Source organism: Macrobrachium nipponense, chromosome 4 (genome assembly GCF_015104395.2).
Source record: "Macrobrachium nipponense isolate FS-2020 chromosome 4, ASM1510439v2, whole genome shotgun sequence".
Classification (NCBI taxonomy): Eukaryota; Metazoa; Arthropoda; class Malacostraca; order Decapoda; family Palaemonidae; genus Macrobrachium; species Macrobrachium nipponense.
This window is the reverse complement of record NC_061100.1, coordinates 35,533,832-35,556,338: the sequence shown is the minus strand read 5'-3', so window position 1 is coordinate 35,556,338 and position 22,507 is coordinate 35,533,832. Positions and strand designations below refer to the sequence as shown.

Genomic DNA, 22,507 nt, shown 5'->3' with positions numbered 1-22,507 from the left:
AGCTAATTAACTTTGCATTTTTTAAATCCACATGTCTGATTTGCAAAGTCTTGAATAAGTTCAAAACTATAATCTAAACTTTGACCATTTACAGTCTCAAAAAAATGGTCCATGCAGAAACTTGTATGCACTATTAATTTCATACTAATTCCTGTGTCTTTTCACACAATAGAGTATTAATCTATTGTTAAGGTGCAAGAAAGCAAAGATATGAACACTTTTTCTTTATGAAAGATTTACTAAGAAAATTGAAGTTACTCAAAATTTCTAATCAATATTTTGTGATACCTAATCTATTAGGATTAAGCTAAGAGTTATGATTAACGAAAACATCTTAAAAATTGCAAAATAAGCAATTACGTATTTAAATATCACTGATGGCAGTTAAATGCAAAACTGTAAAGTCAAATAGGACAAATAGATTACTATCTAAAGTTTGCTAGTAATTGGGATAATACAATACTTCGAGTATGTTCAACTAGAGGTTTGCCTTCAAGATAAAAGCTAAGAGACTGAAATGCATGTGCGATTCCCTAGATATCATATAACGGGTAAAACTGATTTCCACTAGCATTTGTATTCTCCGGCTCAAGAAACTGATAAGACAGCATACAGAAAACATCAGCCAGTGGCTTTTCTGTATCTTTTACATATAAACCTAATCCAGTAAGTACTAATATAAATACGTATTACAAAGCATTATACATACTAAAATGCAGTTTGTATCATACTATCACTCAGTGTTCTGGCAAATTTGGTTTTGCGGTAACTGCATATGATATCTCAAATACAGCAATCAAACTACCGCTACTTAACATGCATAACTGATTTTTGTAACCTTATTTTATGTCATACAAAACATGCTATTCCTTCTGATAAAAAATCTACAAAACTATATTAACCTCAGAGCTATTTTTAGACAATAACTTCATATGACAACAATATCAAATCATATGTGAAACACGATTTCATACCTATTTATCCTATTTATCAAACACAAATCATAATTCACTTCCACTGGCTATTAAATAATTTAAATATGCTGTTTATATACCTGTCTGCAATTATAATTTCTAAATTGTACACATATTTTGCACAGTTAAAAACTGACAGCTTTTATGGCATTTACTGTAATCTAATACCAAAGGACCAACATGCAGTCGATGAAGTTCCTCCAATAGCTTACACTAATACAGCTAAGGCCACGTTAACTTTCTTTGGTCCTTTACAGCACATACAACTAAAAGTGTACAAATCTTTATCCTCAATAATAATGATGTCAATTGTTCATACAATACTTCAAACTGTCCAACCAAAGGAAACATAAAATCTTAATTAACACCAATAAAAATATGTTGAAAATATCCATTAACAACTTGAAGGCTTTAGTAAATACATATCTAACTGCATTCATAAACATTAGTAACTACTTTAAAATCCTGATGCATACCCTAAACTTTTATTAGATAATATATAATAATTAAACACACAATTTGCTAAAACATATACATAAAACGGATTAAAAAAAGGATGCCAACATACATCTCCAAGGTAGTGATGTAGTAGTGATATATAAAATATTCATGATAAATTTAAAATCCAGTTTAAATATGTTCAGGCTAGTGAGAACATTAACATGCTAACTAAATACTGTATAAGCATCTACAATACAAAGATTCAAATCACACATAACTATGAGTAAAATTCTACATCAAACTATTGCATTAAACTTGAGACTTGTCAAAGGAGTAAGAAAGACTGAAACAGGCAAATGAGTTGCAGTGTAATTTGATATCATAGATTTTGCTTCATCAGTCTTAAAAGCACTTGAAATTTTGCTAAAAATGCTCAAGCTTATGCTTGGGGTACAATAAGCAGACTCTACAATACCAAATCACTCTGTATGAAATAAAAAAGTGTGTCAATAAAATAGAATCTACTAAGAAACTGACTACATGCAATTTCATTGTTATAATGAGATAACACTGAAAAAGTGCAATGTGTGCATATCAGACATCAGAGTGCATGTGATTAGGCAGTCTACTACATTTCCAAAATAATATGACTCTGGGCTTACAGATTACACACACATCAGTATGTATATTGGTTATTTACAAGAATATATACATACCAATATGCAATTCAATTTTTACTGTACACACAATAATCACCATTACTTTAAAACTACTATGCCTATTGCATTATCAAATACAAATCCTCCACTAGATGAAGTATTATTTTGCTTTTTGGATGATTTTCAATAACCTCCTCAAAGAAGATAAAGCTGCTCAATACTGTGCATTAATAAAATGTGCTACTAGAAGATGCATATGTCACGTACTATATTGCATTGTTCCTTTGATGGTAGTAAAAATATGCATTCAATCATAAACCATATAGTAATTAAATAATCAATTTTTTAGTTGTTAGAATTCCCAGCATTACCTTTGTTATTACTGAAAATAACTTATTACTGAAAATAACTTTCTCCAGTTGCAAAAATTAAGCTTCATACTCAACTTTCTAATTAGGTTTGATAAAACCAACAAATTTTCAGTATAGACGATGTTACTACAGAAGCAAAATATAATTTGCTTTCTCTTTAGTTTCCAATTTTATGAAAATCAGTAGTATGGACATATGAATGTACCATCTTACTTCTAGTTATCACTACCCTTATTCTTTAGCATTCAATCCCATATGGCTACTAGTTTTAATTCACTGGAAAAGAATATTCATTCCTTTAGCAAGTAGCAGCTTTACTCCATCTAGTCTTGGTTATAATGTACAATTTTGAAAGATATATTTAAAATGAAGAGAAAAACTAAAATATATAGATACCTTCAGATAATTTTAAGTGAGCTGAGAGAGAGAGAGAGAGAGAGAGAGAGAGAGAGACGAGAGAGAGAGAGAGAGAGAGAGAGAGAGAGAGAGAGAGAGAGTAAACTTCAAGGGAAAAAAGTTTTAAAGATGTAACTGTCAAACAAAAATGACTACATGAAGTACTTACTGTAAGTACAGAAGTGTTATTAATATTGATACATTAGATATGCATTTCTACAAGATATTACACTGCTTGTATATATATAATCAAAAATAATCCAGCTATATCATTCTAACTTACCTTTGCAAGCGCAGACTGAGCACTTTGTTGAAGGTCTAAATATGCTGGCTGTACACTAAGATCTGAAGGGACTTCCACAGGTAAACCAGCCTTTTTCTGAGCATTTTTCAGTTCTTCCTCTAAATTTATTACCTGAAAAATTTAACAGTTAGTGCAACATACAACAGTGAATGATAATGAGGTAATATTTGTGCAATAATTTAAGATATCATCTATATGTACATAAGTAAAATGTAGCTGAACTTAAATATTTATATATGACTTTGGTAATTAAAAGACATGACGCTCACAAACACATTTACATTAAATCCATAAGATCAGTCACTAAAGAGGGAGTTATACTGTAAGCATATTTCTAATAAAGTAGCAGAGGAGTAAATGAGGGATTAGTATTCAGGGTGATCATGCCTTCCAGATATACTAGTTATCATCAGGGTGAGTAAAGGCAAAACAGGAGCTTTAATTTTTCATAAATGAAAAGTAAACTATTTTTTTACACACTTACATGTAAATTACGACAAAAACTTTTTAAATATGAAAGAATGGTAAAGGCCATTCATGAATGCCTGAAGAACATTCACTATGAGATATAGTAGTATATGTACCAAACAGCACTAATATCAAGCATTATGTCATTAAATATTTTATTGAAAGTTCATAACCAAGCAAACATTAGGAAAGTTTATTATTTCAAACTTAATTCTGATAATTTGAAGATAAAGAACTATGCTTTTTATTTAAACCTCTTTGTCTGGATTAAAAGGCTCCGTTAGACCTTGCTAAATAAATAGGCATGGTTCATTTTCCAGTACAGGTACAGTGACTTGAATCTGAAATAAATGTTCTTCTAACATATTATTTATATTATACTAATGTAAGGCCAACTTGCTCTCTGAAGTAGTACACAGGCCAAAAATCATCGGAAAATCTCACAATGATATCTTTTAGGCAACAAGGGAACTTTTGCAACAACATAGATTTTAAAGTTAATCAGGTGATACACAAACAAATATATACTAATGAGGCCTAATCTTTCTGTACTACTCAGTACACATCTGCAATTAACAGAAAGACCTAATACAGTATCTTCATATGTGATATCATATGGAGTATGATTCAATAACACTTCTTCAGCACCTGAAGGATTAACAAAGAAACAAAAGCATGTGAGACTGAAATAAAAAATTGAGAGGAAATACATTTTGACAATGTTACTGCCAGCCAAAATTATAACATACCCTGTCTTTAAGTGCCTTTACAAGGGCATTGTAGTGCGAGTCTTTCTCTTCTAGTTGAGTGATGTGGTATTCTTCACGATGTAAGAAGTCCCTTTCCCGACCCTGGTACTCTGTAAGAAAAAAGAAAATGTAGTCTATGTATAATTACCTTATCAGCTTAATCCTTGGACACACACACACACACACACACACACACACACACACACACACACATATATATATATATACACATACATATAAACATACATATAGAATCTACTGGTCATTTTTACCAGATACATATATAAATGTAATAGCCACAATGCCCTCTTAACTTGTCTCAAGTTCTTTGCTCTTTTTTTGGGTATGCTTGTCACTACAAAGCCTTGAGATCCAACATCAAAGAAAAATGAAAGAAATCATGATGTCGGGTAGCAGGAAACGAACCCGCAATACCATAATCACAATGATGTCACCTTACTGACCTGATCACCAGAAGGATAACAGTCAACTCCCTTTCATAAATGTGTATATCTGTTCATTTTCAGATATATATTTATTATAGATGGAGCAGACCCATCCTCACCATCATAGTCAAGTGTGAAATTGTTTTTATTGCTTTTTAGGTTGATATATACTTGTAGAATCTACTGGTCATTTTTACCAGACACATATGTAAATGTAATTCCTGAATGTTATTGTTGTCCATGTTCATAAAAACCCAAACAATGCAAATGGCACACGATTGCTATGTTCCTATTTCACAATAAAATAGTAATATGAGAATACTGTACATACAATATTATTGGATACAGTGAAGTAAAGAATAACTTTTTAAAAGCTCCATGGAAAAGATGCATATTCGTTGCTTGCATTTTGTATTTTGATACTACGTAATATGTGAATATTACATGCGTTAGTTTTATACTTCATGTATGATGGAACCCCTTTAAAATTAGCTTCAAAATTAAGTCTTCAAAAGTCGCATGATACGCAAGTATATATGGTAACTAAAAGCTAGCCTATACACATGGTTTTGTAATTTAGCAGTTGTCTTACACTACAGATATGAGATAAATTCATTAAAATTTGCCATAATTTTCTACCCTGTCTTATCTAAAGGTCATCTTATACACAGAAACATGTGGTATGTTGAAGGCCTGGTCATGTTGGCATTAAGGAAAATGAAGATGCTTGAAAACAGCCAAAACTGAAATTTATTACATATTACCAAATAATATATGTATACTCAATCCTGTTACTGATTTTTTTGCTCTCTCTCAAATGTTCTGGTTACAGTAAATTGCATTTTTCGTGGGATAATCAACCTGCTAAATCAAAAAGATAAAATTTACTATTGAACTGTGGGGGTTTTCACAACAAAGTACAGTATGTATTGTAATTTTATCTGGTCTCTGAATTTCCACCACTTTTTTAACCCCTAGTGTTCTATGGAAAGGCCACATGGAACAAATAGAAGTTCTAAGTTCTTAGATATTGTGTGAAAGTGAGAGAGAGAGAGAGAGAGAGAGAGAGAGAGAGAGAGAGAGAGAGAGAGAGAGAGAGAGAGAGAGAGAGAGAGAGAGAGAGAGAGAGAGAGAAATATTAATCTTAACAAGTACAAAAATTTAGACATGGGAAAAAGCTGAAAATAAGCATAGTATATAAAACATAACATGAATTTGAAATAAAGGAGAAACCTTTTCATTTTACTTATCACATCATACAAAGTACATATAATTTTTAAAATAGTTCCTGACATTAAGAATTATTAATGGATTTTAACAAACTTCTCATGGAGAGTCATATTTAAATAATATTATAGTATATTCATTAGCATAAACATCTTTACTAAATTGGGTTTGAGTACATCATTTAGATAATAATGGTTTTGTTTAATTACTAAAAACTTTACTAAAACTGAATATAGGAACCGCAGCACTAACCACAATACGTACATATTGAGATACAAATTTATATTTCATATACAATACTGATTGACTAAAATGAAACATACTCTTACCTTTAATAATTTTTTTAGCCTTATAATACTTTTTCTCCAGTATGATATATTGTCCCTGAGATTGCTCAAGCATATCCTGATAAGTGGACACTTCACTGAGCTTGGATTGTAACTTTTCATCCAGTTCCACCACCTTGACTTGGGCCTCATTCAGTTGACTAGAATACTGCACATTTTCAGTTACAATCTTCTCCATTTCCAGTAACTGATAAAGAAAAGCTCCGATTACTTTCAAACATGAGAGCATGAACATATCACTGCACCACTTAAAATGAAATAGCCTTACATCTGCACAAAACTCTGGGACAAGTTTCTAAATAAAAATACTGAAATAATATTTTGATTAATCAATGGAAAAAATAATACTGCTTGCAAAAAAGGAACTACTATAGTATATAGTATTTCTATTGTAGCAATTACCAAGCACCTCTAAATTATTTGTTATAAACATACGTGAAAAAGTTACATCAATGAACCCTAGAAATCTTCATCATCCAACACTTACCGTCATCTTAAGTTTGTTAATTTCTGCCTCAGCAACAGCATTTTTATACTGGACCTGAGAGAGGACAATTCTATAGTTACAAAGTACCTCAGTAAAATCCATTATTGCATGCCTAATTACATCTAGAATAATTCAAAAGCATGGAAACTTATGAAGCAAAGGCAGCAGCAACTAAGGCCAATTACTATCTAAGTACTTTTTATTATGAAAATGAATTGTCTCAAATATTTACTTCAAAAGAACATTGTATACAGCAAAAATATAGAGTCAACACTGTGCAATAGTCATGTAAATGGTAGCTATCAGCTTTCAACTGCAATTATAGGTAATCACTGGATCATATATAAGTAATATATCTTAGCTGAAACTTTACCAAATGCCAACAAACCATAAAGCCTTACTTTTGTATTCAGAGTAATAACTAATAAAAGTGAGCTACCTTGTAGCCAGTAATGACTGAGTCTCAATTTGTTTTATTTCACAAAATATGTACAGTACTCCACAATACTACATACTACAATTTACTGACTAATATCAAAATAAACAAGAAAGTGTAATATATTTCAGAAACAAAGCTTGTGAAATAAATGTAAAGACTTAGTTTTACTTTGCTGCATGATAATGCATATTTTATCAGTGGAACAATTTTGGAGAACAAAGCACCTATAACCATACATTCTAGAGAAGTAAGATTTATAATAACCACACCTGTATCAAGTCTAAGTTACTGTGGATATGATATGCAGTATCTATAATGTTTCCAAGATGGTTAACATTATCATCTCAGTGTGTGGCTCAAAAAATTAAATATCATCATCATTATAAATCTTATGTAAGATTTCCTTTTATGGGGTGGATATGAAGTAAGCTTTCTTCACTCATCTGTTCTGCAACTTTCGTCCTGATTTCACAGGATTTCCTGGGTCTCCTTCCTAAAGGTCTTGCTCCTGGTACTTCTAATTCTCTTACTATTCTGATTCCTCATCTCTTCAAATCATTAGTCAAAACTGTCTCAATCTTAGAAAATGCGGTATAGTAATGTATTTTACACTTTCTGGACACATCTCTCTGCCATCTCCCAATTTATAATGTGTTTTTCCCAATGCACTGAGGTCTTGAATGTTATAATTTTTTTTTTTGTCAGCACCATATTTCTGATTCATAGAGAATTGCCAAACTTACGCAGTCATCCTATCTACTAAAGGAATATTGTGTGTACTGAACAGTAGAGTATTAGCAATATCTTTACTATTACTTCGTCCAGCCTGTTCCTAATTTTTTTCCTTACTATTCTCATAATACCAGCTTCATGGTCAGGTGACTTCTCAAGGTAACAAAAATATTCTACCCCTTCTAAGAACTACCATTCTGCCACAATGTGGTTCTCTCTTCCATATTTTCCATTGTATTTCCTTAATATTTCTCAATGGATGTCTATTACCATTAGAAAATGCATTATTATAGTATTTTGTCACTTGAAAGAAATACATTTTTATGTCGTCTTGCAATTATGTATCCATCATACTGTTTGGCATTATTTCAGATCTGTAAACACATTTCAATATATTCATGTTACTGAGTGTTATCAAGTACCCATACAATATTTTTTTAATGTTTCTGAATAAACCCTAATCTTACTTTTTTATAATGAATTCACTTATATCCCTCAACAACGCTAAACAGATTATGCATCAAGTTTCTAGGTATATATATATACTATATTTTCATTGTTTTTCTATATTCCTGACATACTAATGGTACATGATGACAATTCTTAATACAGTTTTCACATGTAAGCAATCTTTATACATTTTTCACATGTAAGCAAATCAAGGTCAAATGAAATACCTGATCAAAATACAACTGACTGGCCAAATTAATTTTCTCTATATCAACCTAACTTGGCAATCATACAGTAAAGCTCTAATAAATACTATAACATACCTCCTTCAGCCTTAGCTTGAGTATGGCAGCATCATTATCTGGTGAGGTGTCAGATGTATCACCCTCCAAGTCAAAAGATTCTATGGGTGGTGAGACAGCATCAGGGGAGGTAGGAGAAGAACCACCCTCCAAATAAGACGAATAGTTCTGTGGAACCTCTTCAGAACGAGAGTTTTCTTCTGAAGGAGAAGACATGGGATCAAAGAGGCCATTTCCTGTATGCGGGTCATAATCAGGACCACCCAAGGCTCGACGACGTTCTTCACGCTCACGGTCAGCCTTAAAAGAAAATAATGGTATTGAAAAAATAAGGCTAAAAATGCAATTTTCATTCTTATCACAAAATTTTATTACCAGAGACCAGAAATTCTATTCACTGATATAATACTGGATTTGCAAATGGTTCATAATATACGTACTATTAATGATGTTATGATTTATAAATAAAAATACCATTTTAAATCTTAATTGTTTTAACACATTCAAATTGTTATGCTACCTCCAAACTCTTGACAAAAATATTTTGAAATCAACAATATCCTTGTAAATTTGACCTAATCCCCATTTTCTTCAAGAGGAGAAATCCTTACAGTCACGAAAATGTTGACAATAGACGAAAGAAAAATCAATTCAGTTTTAACCATGCCTCTATATGACTGGTTAAAAATACATAACATATACCACCTGCTATTGTGATAACATTAACCCTTCAAAATGAAGAAATTCAACAGGTGAGTCATCTCTAAAAAAGGAGATATACTCAACAACCGCTTTAGAAATTTAAAAAGGTATAAATATTCTTACCTGCAGAGACTGTTTGATGAGAAGTGCTACTTCACTATTCTCAGGATCTTTTTCACGGCCAATTAGGAAATGGACACGACCACTTGTGTTCTTGAGGACTGATGCAGCAAACACCTGAGTTACACCCACCAGACTTTTTCCATCAACTTCAATTATCTGTGTTGAAAGATATAAATAAAAAGTATCATAATAAATATAATCATTAACAAATACCATAGGAAATATATACAGGCAGCCTGAGGTTAACGGCGCAATCGCTTAGCAGCGAATTGGTTTTACGGCTGTCATAAAAAATATTCCTTAAATAAATAAGGTACAGTAGTACCTCGAGATACAAAATTAATCCGTTCCGAGGATGCCTTCGCATCATGAAGTTTTCGTATCTTGGACCACATTTTACATGTAAAATGGCTAATACGTTCCAAGCCCTCCAAAAACACCCAAGTAAATTATATTTCCAGGCCTAAAACACATGTTCTAGGGTTACAACGCCGATCCGACGGAAGAAATATGACTCCAAAAAGGCAAAATACTGTACATACTTGAGTAATATTCAACTGCATGTAATGCTCAACCCCATTTTTACTGCATGTATTAGGATTTTAGCATAAGTCCCTTAGCAATAAGCCTAGCCTATGTTAGCGGTTGCTACTGTAGCCTAGTCTATGATTCTGACATCTAAACCAAAGAAGCTAAAAGCTTAGAATATGCCAATAAAATGTATAAATAATCAGTATGTACTCATTTCAAATAATTATTAATTAATCATTAACTATAATACACAAACAAACAAACAAAAAACCTTCCAATCGATTGTTTACATTCAGCTCTTACCCGTCTTACGAGTATCGAACGAACGCCAAGCAATTATTTTTTCTAGCAAAATGTAAGCCATAAATTTTCATTAGTATCTCTCTTCAACTAATGAAACTACCAAACAGTATAATAATCATTCATTTCTATTCTTTATTCTATCTTTACCTAATGGAGATAGCGAGTTACTGACAGCTATAATGAAACATATGTATATGTAACGTAATAATAAAACAGAAGAAGAATTCTAAAAAATACGTATTTGTTGGCAGTCTGATTTATTTTATATTTTATGATATCTAATTCACAATTTTTTTATTAAATGTATTGCATGTACTCATTTCAAATAATTATTAAGTAACCATTAACTATAATAAACAAACAAAAAAAAGCTTCCAAACTTCTGTTTACATCCAGCACTTACGAGTATCGAAAGATCGCCAAGCAATCACTTTGCACCATAAGCCATAAATTTTCATTATCTCTCTTCAACTACTGAAACTACCAAACAGTATAATAACCATTCATTTCTATTCTTTATTCTATCTTTACCTAATGTTTTTTTTTTATTAAATGTATTGCATGAATAAGTTTTTCAATTTACAGCATCCTTTTACCAATAGAATACTTAAAGCACAAGGGGTAGATGCTGACCAATAGGAGAGCAGGACCTTATGGGGTGACTAGCATCAGGAACCAATGGGAGAGCGGGAGGATGGTGGCGAGTTTACTCTGTTGGCGGCGCGGGAGTTTTAAAATTGTTCTCGGTGGTCCGGGCGAATCTCGGGACTTTACAACAACAACCTTTTGTATCTTGAAAACTTTTCGTATGTAGAGCTTACGATGTTCTGAAGTTAAGGTGCTTTGCAATTGTATTCATCAGAAATTATTTCCAGGGTTATGACGCCTACAACTCTCATCTACCAGAAGAAATATGACACCAAAAATGCAAAATAATCAATATTTGAAGGTTTTTTGATGAAAAATGCTATAACAATGCACTTTACATAGTTTTTAATGCACCCAAAGCATTAAATTAAGGTTTTCTTAGGCTTTTTGAAGATGTTCCGGCTTACAACGATTTTCGGGTTACAACGCGTCTCAAGAACGGAAACCCTGTCAAAACCCGGGGACTGCCTGTACATACATTTGTAGAAATAACATTCAGACCATAAAGGTTATGCAAATGATATCAAAAATGATATTGTTATGATACAATAAAGTTTGTTCATACTTACCTGGCAGATATATATATAGCTGTATTTTCTGAAGTCCGACAGAATTTTAAAAACTTCCGACACACGCAGTGGTCGGCCAGGTGGTTAGTACCCATTCCCGCCGCTGGGAGGCGGGTATCAGGAACCATTCCCATTTTCTATTCATAATTTTTATTTCCACTGTCCCCTGAGGGGAGGTGGGTGGGTACTTGATTATATATATCTGCCAGGTAAGTATGAACAAACTTTATTGTATCATAACAATATCATTTTGTTCATGAAACTTACCTGTCAGATATATATATAGCTGAATCCCACCTTTGGAGGTGGGAAGGGACAGAATAGAAGGATTTTGGGAAACAAATGCATGCAGATGATTTACATCTTGGTTCCACCTGTTAGCATAGCTGGCTTCGTGGTTACTGCCACGTAAGTCTGCTTGTGCTACTAGAGTTGCCAGCGAGGTAGAGACCTATATAGCTGGTGCACTCCAGATGATCTGTCAACAGGGGCGAGACCACGACGTGACTAGACCATATTGACCATACCATGAGGGCTAAGAAGTAAAATAAATATATATATATAAATATATATATCACCACCTGACCAACCTAGCCAAAGTTAAGGTGTGTTAACTAAGGCTTAAGAGTTAAGAAGTCGCCGTTGTCGGCGACTCAACAACTAAATTAAGAGCTCTTCCTAACCATTTTCTACAGGATAGGATGAGTGGTACTTCTTGCCCCCAAGATTGTGTCTGCAGACACGTATGGCCCTAGCGAGCAGCAGATCTCATAGGCCATCTTCACATCTCGCAGGGAGTGTGAAGTGAACACAGAGTTGCTTCGCTAAAACATGGTACTCAGGATGTTGCTGAGTGCCATGCTCTGTTGAAATGCTTCCGAGGCCGCGCCCTCACCTCGTGAGCATTCAGATAAAAAGATTTCAAATCTTTGTGCAAACACAATGAAGGAGCATTTTTGAAAGAACTCCTTAACACTAAAGCCAGGCTGTTCTTCGATATGGGCAAGTCTGGTCTTTTTCGGAACACTGCAGATTGCCCGAATGACTTCGACTTTCTTGAGTTTTATGTAGATAAAACTTGAGAGACCCGACAGGGCACAGGACTCTCTCTGGCTCCTGCCCACTAACTTGTACCATCCTTGCTTCCAAGCTCCTGGCCCAAGGACACAAAACGGGTTACCATTCTTAGGCCACAACGGAAGGGTTAGAGAGCACACCGCCTTGTGTTCTCTAAAGCCAAAACTTGTGACGATGGCTTAAAATCTCACTAACCCTCTTTGTCGTATCTAGGGTGGTTAGAAGAAGGCCTTCCTGATCACATGCAAGAAGTTAACAGGTAGGAGAGGTTCGAATGCTTTGACATCAAGAACTTCAGACTACGTCTAAGTTCCATATTGAAAGCTTCGATCTGGACATGCACAGTCAGTCCGTCTGTACTAAAGTCAGGTGACCGACCAGTTGACCAGTCAGACGAATCAAGGACAGCAAGGCTGTACCCTGAAGACCATAAGGCACTATTCTTCGCTGAAGGATGAGTGTCTGGACTGCCTGGGCGATTCAATCTAAGCAAACCTTGGGGGTGTATCAACGCAACCCAACGTCGTCAGCGAATCAACTCCTGACTCGAGCTTCTGGTGCCAGGAGAAAGGAGCGAGGAGCAAAAAGGCGATTCAGTCCCGAAGGAAGAATGCCTGACAGTCCAACCTGGTCTCATGTTACACGATCATCGGGGGTGTATAAACGCAACCGACTTCGTCAACAAGAAACTCAGGGCTACTATATGTCGCCTGATCTCGCACGAGTGTCTGACTCCGAGAAAACAGGTGAGACAAAAAGTAGATGATGAGCGAGGTTCGAGATTCCACAGAACTCAAAGATCGTGAAGGGCTTTGTTGTTTGACAGACGCAAATCTCTGAGCCCAAAGGCCGTCAACAACATATTTGCGTATTCTTTAATAGTTGTGACTGCCAGCTTATCCCATTCTTCAGACGGAAATGGAAGACGGTAATCTTATTCCTGTCAACATCTCGATAGCCTGAACGTAGTCAGACTCAGAGCGGAGAGGTTATAGGTACCTTTCGAGTTAGAGTAGACCGACTCTCTCGGAAAAGGTCCTTGGAAAGTGAACTAGGAAGTATGTGACCTCTGTGAATCCAGGATCCTGAGGGCCGACCAACATGGGGCGATCAGCGTCATTGTCGCTCCCTGTGACGTCATAAATCCTCTTATTACATTTCCTAAGCGATTGAAAAAAGGGGAAAAAGAGACTAAATATCCATCCCCGTTCAATATCATAGGATGGCGTTTAATGGTACCGATCCCGGATCGAGAATAAGGGAGCAGAAAAGAAGAAGCCTCTTCGTCCTCAACATATCGAAGAGAAGAATGAAAGGGCGTCCCTAAAGTCTCCACAACTCTCAACTTACTTCTAAAGAAAGATTCCACTCGGAAGTCAATAGTTGCTGCCGTCGATCTAGAAGATTCGTACGGACTTTTGCAATCCTGTAACGACCTCTAGAGGATCGTTACATTCTACGCCTGTTGTTATAATAGGCTTTCTCGTAAACTCGAACAGGGACCGAGAGAAGATACTTCTTAAGATATGAGAGAGCTGTGGAATATCAGAGTTGATCTGGACCACTGGTTCCCAAACTCGTTACGAGGACTGGAGGGACTACCGAATCGCTTTTACTTCTTTCAGATTAAGATCCAGGACATCTGAAACCCTATCCAGATGTCCGGCACCTTCTTTCTATCACCTCAGGTGATAAACGCACTGAGAGATGTTCAGAATCATTCCTAGATCTTGAATAATATTTCAGTTTCCCGGTAGGAAAAAACTGTGGTCTGAATTGCAGTCTATTCGGGAAACAAACTTCTTCAGGAAGGAAATGGTCCCCAGCAAGCTCATCCATTCCCTCCCCGAGTATGCTTACTTCCCTAATAAGGCTGCGCTTTGCCTAAGCAGGAGAGCATATAAAAGTGCAATGTTGCGGTAGACTCGTAGTTCTATACCGTGCGGTAACGAGCACCGAAAGGATTAAGAGATAACTCTGTTGAACATAGTAAGGCAAAACGAATGCAACGTTTATTCATTCACGTAAGAAATCCCCTCAATCTTAGGCTAAAGTCCGTGATTGTAGGGCAGAGATACAGTTAGTCAGTCAATCCCGCAGGAGAGACGTAACCGCCAGCACAGAGATACGGTTAGTCAGTCAATCCCGCAGGAGAGAGAGACGTAACCTACCGCGCATGACAGCGCCCGATCTGTTACTGGCTCGGTTGGGACTGGAGCACAGACACACGTGACAGCAGCAGCCAGCAGCTTACGAACGTCGTCTCTTAACTTTATGTCTGGGTTGCCAGCTACCCTATTCTACGAAGAAATAGGTCCGTTATTTTTTTTTTTTTTTTTTTTTTTTGAGCAGAAAGACTCTCAAGCTGGTATATTTAAGCGAAACAGAAAACGCTAAATATATAGATGCGTTTGTGTCGTCAGAACACTACCATACAACGGTAAAAGATAAATCGGAAACTCCTGGAAGGCTGCAGGGAGTAACGATTAAATGTCCTTAAAAAAGACAATAGACCTCTCGGTTGCCATCCGAAGAGGTAACTACAGCAAGCGTTAAATATGACTTGAAACCAACCAGAAGTAAAATAACGCAAGGCAAAATATGAAATTATATCACAATAAAGTTTGTTCATACTTACCTGGCAGACATATATATAGCTGAATTCGGAAATACAGCTACATACATATCTGACAGGCAAGTTTCATGAACAAAACTTAAGAGAATCGAAGCAGTCAGCTCAAGCTTCTTATGTTACTGGACATAAGCGTTCATGACGTAGTCTACAAGTCTATTTCTTGTACGAGTCTGCGAATGACGAATGAGAGCTCTTCCGAATCTTGTCAATAAGAGCTTATTCGCTTACTACACAATATCAAGTTAATGAGATGTTTGTCAATGAGAACTAACCCATTTACTGGACAAAGAGATATTTTGTCAATGAGGGGATACCCACTTACTTGACAAAACGAAAGTATATTGTCAATGGGGGAAAGTCACTGAATTGACAAAACGTAATCCAGGGAGTCAAGCATTTAATTTTTCCGATTCCCGTCTCAAACGAGGAAGGGGCAAGAATCCTGTTAAGAGACTGGGCTTACGGCAGGTAGAACGACGATGTTCAATTCGGCAGCGTAGTCCCGACTAGAAACTAACAAAATCTATCATCTGAAAAACCCTTTCAGATGGGCTAAAAATCTTGCAAAATTATCCTGGGAAGAGGAAGAAACTCTCCAACCAGCTTCCTCTCCCGTATCACAACTAATGCCTGCTAAAGCTTAAAATTTATTGGCAGTATGGCAAAGGAAGTCCTGTCTTGCGCTTTCCTGAAGAGCGTCCTTTTGATGAGTGCCTTTGCAAGAATCCCACTGAACGTTGCCGAGAGTCCTGACGTGCAGGACATCGAGCCTTACATAACCCGTAACTGCCTTATCGCAAAGTCTTGACTGCGGTAGTGGCAACTTAAATTTATTGGCAGAATGGAAAAGGTTGCGGTAGAGCAAACGAGATCTTCCCTTGAGCTTTCCTTAACTCCATCCACCTATGCGAAAAGCAATATTAATTGATATTAATTGACAGAGACCTCTTGAATTCACGAAACCCGATGTCTTGCTGGGTTTCGAAGAAGAAGTTGTCTGTTCACTTTAACTTCCTCCGAAGCACTGCCTACTTCACATTCTTTGCAGGTGAGGTAGAAGGTATCACCGGAGGTAGAGGTAAACATTCTTTAGGCCCATATCTGAAACAAGAGCTTGAAGAGTTCAACAGAAACGTTCAGCCAGGCGACACACCTGGCGTGCGCTGGTGCATGCTCGGCGTCCACTGGCGCACGCTCGGCGTCCACTGGCGCGCGCTCGGCGTCCACTGGAGCGCGCTCGGCGTCCACTGGCGCGCACTTGGCGTCCACTGGCGCGCACTTGGCGTGCACCCGCGCGCCTGGAGTCCATCCGAGCGTCCCGGGCGTCCGCTCTCAAAAGCTTCCTGCTACTATGACTTCTCTTACGTATTTCTCGGTGGAAAGACGGACACGAGTTCAGGCGACGTTCGCCTTCTTACTTCTCACTGAAACGCATAACGAGAGAGAGAGAGAGGACATGAAGCGTCCTCTTCTATAAAGCTTCTATTTAGAGGGCGCGAGTCCTTCCGAAAGCTCCAACCCCTGCATGGGGAGGACGCTTCGGAGGACGAGAAGCAATCTTTCAGGATTAGTGCACGCGCACGCACTTTGGCAGTCTGGGGATTTTCATCAGAAACTGCCGAAGGCACGCCAGATCGGTGGGGGTTCCTTGTAACCCTCCTTAGGCTTTCGACATGCTCCCTCCCCGGGTCCTGGGAGTCAAGCAGAGGTCCCGGCCTAGAGGCGAAACGAGGCCGATCTGACGCACCCTCCACTACACAAGGGGTATCACTGCACTTCTGCACTTCACTTTTACTCTCTAAAGCAAGCACTTTCGATTCTAAGATACGAATCGAAAGAGTATCAGAGAAAGGGCAATTCCTCTACAGACACTGCTTAGGGCCCGAAGGCAACACTGCAGGGTTAGGAGTAACAATTACAGAAGTAGCACTTCACAGCAATGAAGGAGAGCGAGCACCTCTCGTAGACATATTCATAGCCCGTAGGCCATACTACAGGGTTAGGCAAAATAAAGTCTACAGGAAGGTTAGCAGGTTCACTACCCTGACCTTTTGTTGTTTACTGATTAATTGCCGTACATACGAATCATACAACCGTCTTCCTTACGGAATTAGACATGTTTACTGATTAATTTGCGTACATACGAATCATACGTCTTCCTTACGGAATAGACAAAGTCTCACACTCCTTACATGACAAATCTCAACAAAGAAGCAAGACCCATACCCCTCGTACATACCAAGTGCGGATCTACCGAAGCTTTCGGTAGCCACACCCTATCTTTGCAGACAACCCCGTCTGAAACTAGCCTAACTAGATTCAGATATTTTATGCAAAAATGAATCAAATTCAAATCAATTTAAGATAGCGTATGCCTAGCCACAAATCCAAGTAAATAAATCAAAAGACAATTAGGATACTTAGCGGCAATGAAGTTTCCAAAATCCTAAGACGGAGGTACTGAAAACAGGTGTTTTCAGCACCAGCGACAGAAAAATTATGAATAGAAAATGGGAATGGTTCCTGATACCCGCCTCCCAGCGGCGGGAATGGGTACTAACCACCTGGCCGACCACTGCGTGTGTCGGAAGTTTTTAGAATTCTGTCGGACTTCAGAAAATACAGCTATATATATATCTGACAGGTAAGTTTCATGAACAAAAATTTTATTAAGAGTTATTACATAGATATTAGGGTAAAATATATGACTCCGACGCTGTTCTATGCCGAAAATATCAAGTTAAATAAGTACAGATTTAGCTACGGATGTGTCGATTTATAAATGTTCAAGCTTTTATGTTTAACATGTGTATGAAAATGTATTACGTATAGGGTATTTTTATTTCTGCACATAAGATACAAAAGAAGCTTTTGAAACTGCCCTTCACGTTATCAAAGAGGATGTTTTTTCATATTCGTTCTTGTGAGCCACCGCCTGCCGCTCTTCCGAAAATAGTTAAAAAAAGTGCAAATTTAGTGATCGATGTGTCGACTTTATAAATGTCCGTGCTTTTATTTTTAAAATGTGTATGAAAATATATTACGTATAGGGTATTTTTATTTTTGTACATAAATATGGTACAAATTAAGGCAGCTTTTGTAACTGCCCTCCACGTTATCAGAGGATGTTTTTTCATGTTCGTTCTTGTCCGCAGCTGTTCCAAAAAATGCATTTACAAAGACTTCACGTGGTTATATATTATTAATTTAGTAGCTAATTATAACTCATTTTGTTAATGAAACTTCAGCGTTTTGTTATAAGTTTTCATGCGTTTATGTTTAAAATGTGTATGAAAAATGCATTACAGGGTATTTTTTTTTATTTTTGTACATAAATGATACAGTGGCAGTAAGCATGTCCATTTGAAGTCTCTGTAACAGACCTTCACATGATGAAGACAATAGGTTGTTCAGTCATGCCCAAATAATACAATTTTAATTTATATGATTGAATCACATTTTTATAACAAATTATATCTACAATTGTTGCATAAATTGATTTTAAAAGACAAAACTCATGTATACATTCAATTTTGCAACACTGCAATTTGTTGTTTTTCCATGGGGTAGAAGTACAAAATATAACTATGCAACTCGGTCGATTTTTTGCTTTGTTGCTTGAGCAAAAAATTGAGGTACGACCGTACGAGCTCGAGATGCCGCTGCTATGTAGATGGCACAGTGACGAAAATTAAGATAAGCACAGAGCAAAAAGTAAATACGCACCTTTTCCATAAATCTTTTAATCAGTTATACATTACTTCACTGTATCCAATAATATTGTATATATTCTCATATTATTGTATTATAAAATACTACGGTAAATCTAAGCCAGTATTCTGCGGAGTGGCCAATGTTTTGATTTGGTGGAAATCAGCTGATGGCAAATATGAGTTTGTTTCACCATATTTAACGCAATTCTGAGCGAATTTTCCTGATTCTAGTTAGCATAAACGAATATCCATAAATTCTCACTTTACTCAAATAATTCAAAATGATGAAGATACTGACACTTTAGAGCATCATATATTCTAAGTAAAATTAGTATTAAGTACCAATTCCTTTGCATTTTGAAATACTATGAAATTCAAAGGGCTATGCATTTTCATGTATGGGTCAATGGGCAACTTATAGCATCCTCAATGCCTCTTAATTCAATAATTTCATATTACTCATGTTCAAGGTAGGAAGGGTAATGAGAATCTTGCTGAAAAAAGTAATGTACAACAAGGGCCATGCTAAAGAAATGTAAATAAAAAAAAAGTATATAAGACAAAACGAGTTTTCCTATTTACTCTAAGACACCATTTGCTCAGGATCGGATTCATTACAGTTATTCTAAAAAACTCACAAAAACTCACATCCTCTTACAATTAATGCAATTGTGTAGCTGGAAGGTGCATCAGGTACAGCCAAAATAATACTGTATCACCTTTGATATAATACAACTAAATCATACCTGATCATTCACTTGTATTCTGCCATCTCGTTCTGTAGCACCACCAGCAGTGATGGTCTTGACAAATATACCAAGCTTTTCAACACCAGCATCAGCACCAACTCCCATTCCAATGATGCTCAAGCCAAGCCCACCTTCACCTGTTGATATTATAATTCAGAACACATGAGAGAGATATATATATATGCTGAAAAGAATGAATCTGTTGTAAATAATGCAGTACAGGCAGTCCCCGGGTTACGACGGTCTCGGCTTACAACCTTCCGAGGTTACGACGCTTTTCAATTATATTCATCAGACATTATTTCCAGGGTTACGACGCCTACAACGCTCATCTGGCAGATGAAATATGACACCAAAAATGCAAAATAATCAATATTTGAAGGTTTTTTTTAATGAAAAATGCCATAAGAATGCCGTTTACATAGTTTTCAATGCGCCCAAAACATTAAAAGTAAAGTTTTCTTAGGATTTTTGACGATGTTCCGGCTTACAACGATTTTCGGCTTACGACGCGTCTCAAGAACGGAACCCCCATCGTAACCTGGGGACTGCCTGTACTGTATATTTCCCTAACTTCTGAAGTTAAATGACAACAGCTCCTCTGGTACTGTACGTATATTTCTCTGACTTCAGAAGTTAAATGATAATAGCTTCTCTGATATGCACAATCAGTCATGTCTATCCACAGAAGTTTCCAAACTTTTGAAATTTTTGAAATTTAACTGCCTATACTGTACATCCCTGACTTATAAATATGTAACACCTATATTATAAACAGACTTTCATTACCCATGATATTTATGAAACAAAAATGATGATGTAATAAGTCCAGGCTTGTGAAAGATAAGGTACATAATACAAGAAAAATAACAAAAACCATGAAGCTCTTAAATTTCCTAGAGCTGAAGAAATCACTCCTAAATGGCAGAGAACCTAAAGTTTCATGCTAAAAAAAATGACCTTTCCTCAGTTGTATGTCTACAGGGGACCCCCTGTATTCGCGGGGGGATGCGTTCCAGATGCCCCAACAAATAGCCAGAAGCCATGAATATACTTAGAACCCCTTTAAAAATGCTTAAAACTACCTATTTTGTAAGTTCAAACTCAAGAAAAACGCACTAAAAATGCTTACATACCTGGTTTTTTTAAAGTTTTATCACAAAAATACTTCAAATACGTGAATTTCCTGTGAATAATGGGTAAATATAGTTCACAGAGATATCCGTGAATATGCAAGTCCGCGATTGCTGAGAATCTAATATGGGGGGTCCACTGTTTTTAAAAGAGCCTGGGTGCTTGGCCACAAAAGACTTGAAAAACAGTGCAGGTTATCTCAGGACTGTTCCTGATAATCCACATGACTATGTTTGGATTCAGCACAGTTTGTTACATTAAAATCATATGAAATAATTTGAGAGAGAGAGAGAGAGAGAGAGAGAGAGAGAGAGAGAGAGAGAGAGAGAGAGAGAGAGAGAGAGAGAGAGAGAGAGAATGCTTTCTTATCATAAGTAATTCTAATTACCCTTTTATTAAAGTATAAAGACACCATTAACCAGTTCTTTACCACGACTGGGTATATAATTTCTAATTATTTACTGTAAATAAGATGTTACAGAAACTTCTTCTCATGACATGTAACATATCTAACGATTATGCCTTTTCTTACGTAAGTAAACAACTGTTTTTACACCAGTTACTACATCTTATGGCAATTTTATAAAATATATCCTTACAGCACATAAATCATCATATTAGAAAAAATGAAGTTGGGGTCTGAGCTTTAAAACATATTTCAAAATCCCACAAATGGCTCATGAAATCAGTTTTCATTCAATTAACAAGAAAAACCACACATGGTTCATTACAGTAGTCATCATTCATTTGTGAAAACTATTACTACTCGCAATAAAGTGACCCCAGCTAAGGATTAAGTTGAGAAGATTGTTATTATAAATTTTAATCAGACCTGTAAATTAACATTTAAACACTCATAGGATTGGCCCCAAACAATTAATTTTTGATGACCACTGGGATGGCCGAAAGGATTTGTTCTTAATGACTATACGAGATCTTATTTAATAAATTGCAACTCCTTAAAAAATTCAGTTTAAACTGAAAATGTTGAAGATTCTGAAAAAATTCTTTAAAGAATTTCTTTCTGATAAAGTACTTGACATATGGTAAAATTTTTTAATTCTTGGTGCCATTATGAAGTGTTCCTGAAATCTGCTGAGGACACCTGGGAAGATACTCCATGGACCTGGAAGGAATCTGGCCAAACAGGTCAAACTGACTCCACTATCCATACAGGTCGTAATATACACAGACGCCACACTGGCAGGTTGAGACAACCATTGGGAGGATCAGCAGGTAGTGGGAAGATGGTCTAATGTTCTAAGAAATGTCACCTCAATTTCCTTGAGTTGATGGCTGTCTTCCTGTCTCTTGGAAAAATGCAGTCTTCAGAGAAGGCTTACATTTTTTTGGTCATAGACACTATGACAGCAAGGAATTGTGTCAAGAGAACCAGCGTATGTCTCCAAACCTCTATAGTCAGGCAACAGTATGAGATGCATTCCTACAAGACTGGAACAAAGGGAGGACAATCTACCTCTTTCCTCCACTGTCCTAGATTTCAAAGGTTTTGAAAAAACTGCTACCTTCA

At 36.3% G+C, this 22,507-nt stretch overlaps 1 protein-coding gene across 29 annotated transcripts in view; it reads right to left on the bottom strand.

The window, feature by feature from the left end:
- Window positions 1–22,507, bottom strand: part of LOC135210852 (uncharacterized) — a 741,193-nt gene that overhangs the window by 140,685 nt on the left and 578,001 nt on the right. For 26 of the 29 annotated variants that reach the window (XR_010313585.1, XM_064243740.1, XM_064243745.1 and 23 more), the window contains 7 exons: window positions 19,840–19,979; window positions 9,618–9,773; window positions 8,814–9,092; window positions 6,870–6,923; window positions 6,365–6,569; window positions 4,363–4,472; window positions 3,125–3,256 (listed from right to left, as the gene is read on the bottom strand). Coding sequence is in view for 27 of the 29 variants with exons in the window: in XM_064243740.1 (XP_064099810.1) it covers window positions 3,125–3,256; window positions 4,363–4,472; window positions 6,365–6,569; window positions 6,870–6,923; window positions 8,814–9,092; window positions 9,618–9,773; window positions 19,840–19,979 (1,076 nt within the window). In the remaining 2 variants the exon portion in view is untranslated. Of the gene's footprint in view, window positions 1–1,717; window positions 1,900–2,341; window positions 2,357–3,124; window positions 3,257–4,362; window positions 4,473–6,364; window positions 6,570–6,869; window positions 6,924–8,813; window positions 9,093–9,617; window positions 9,774–19,839; window positions 19,980–22,507 lie in introns of those variants that run through there. The other 3 variants (XR_010313584.1, XM_064243746.1, XM_064243732.1) reach the window with 3 other exon arrangements.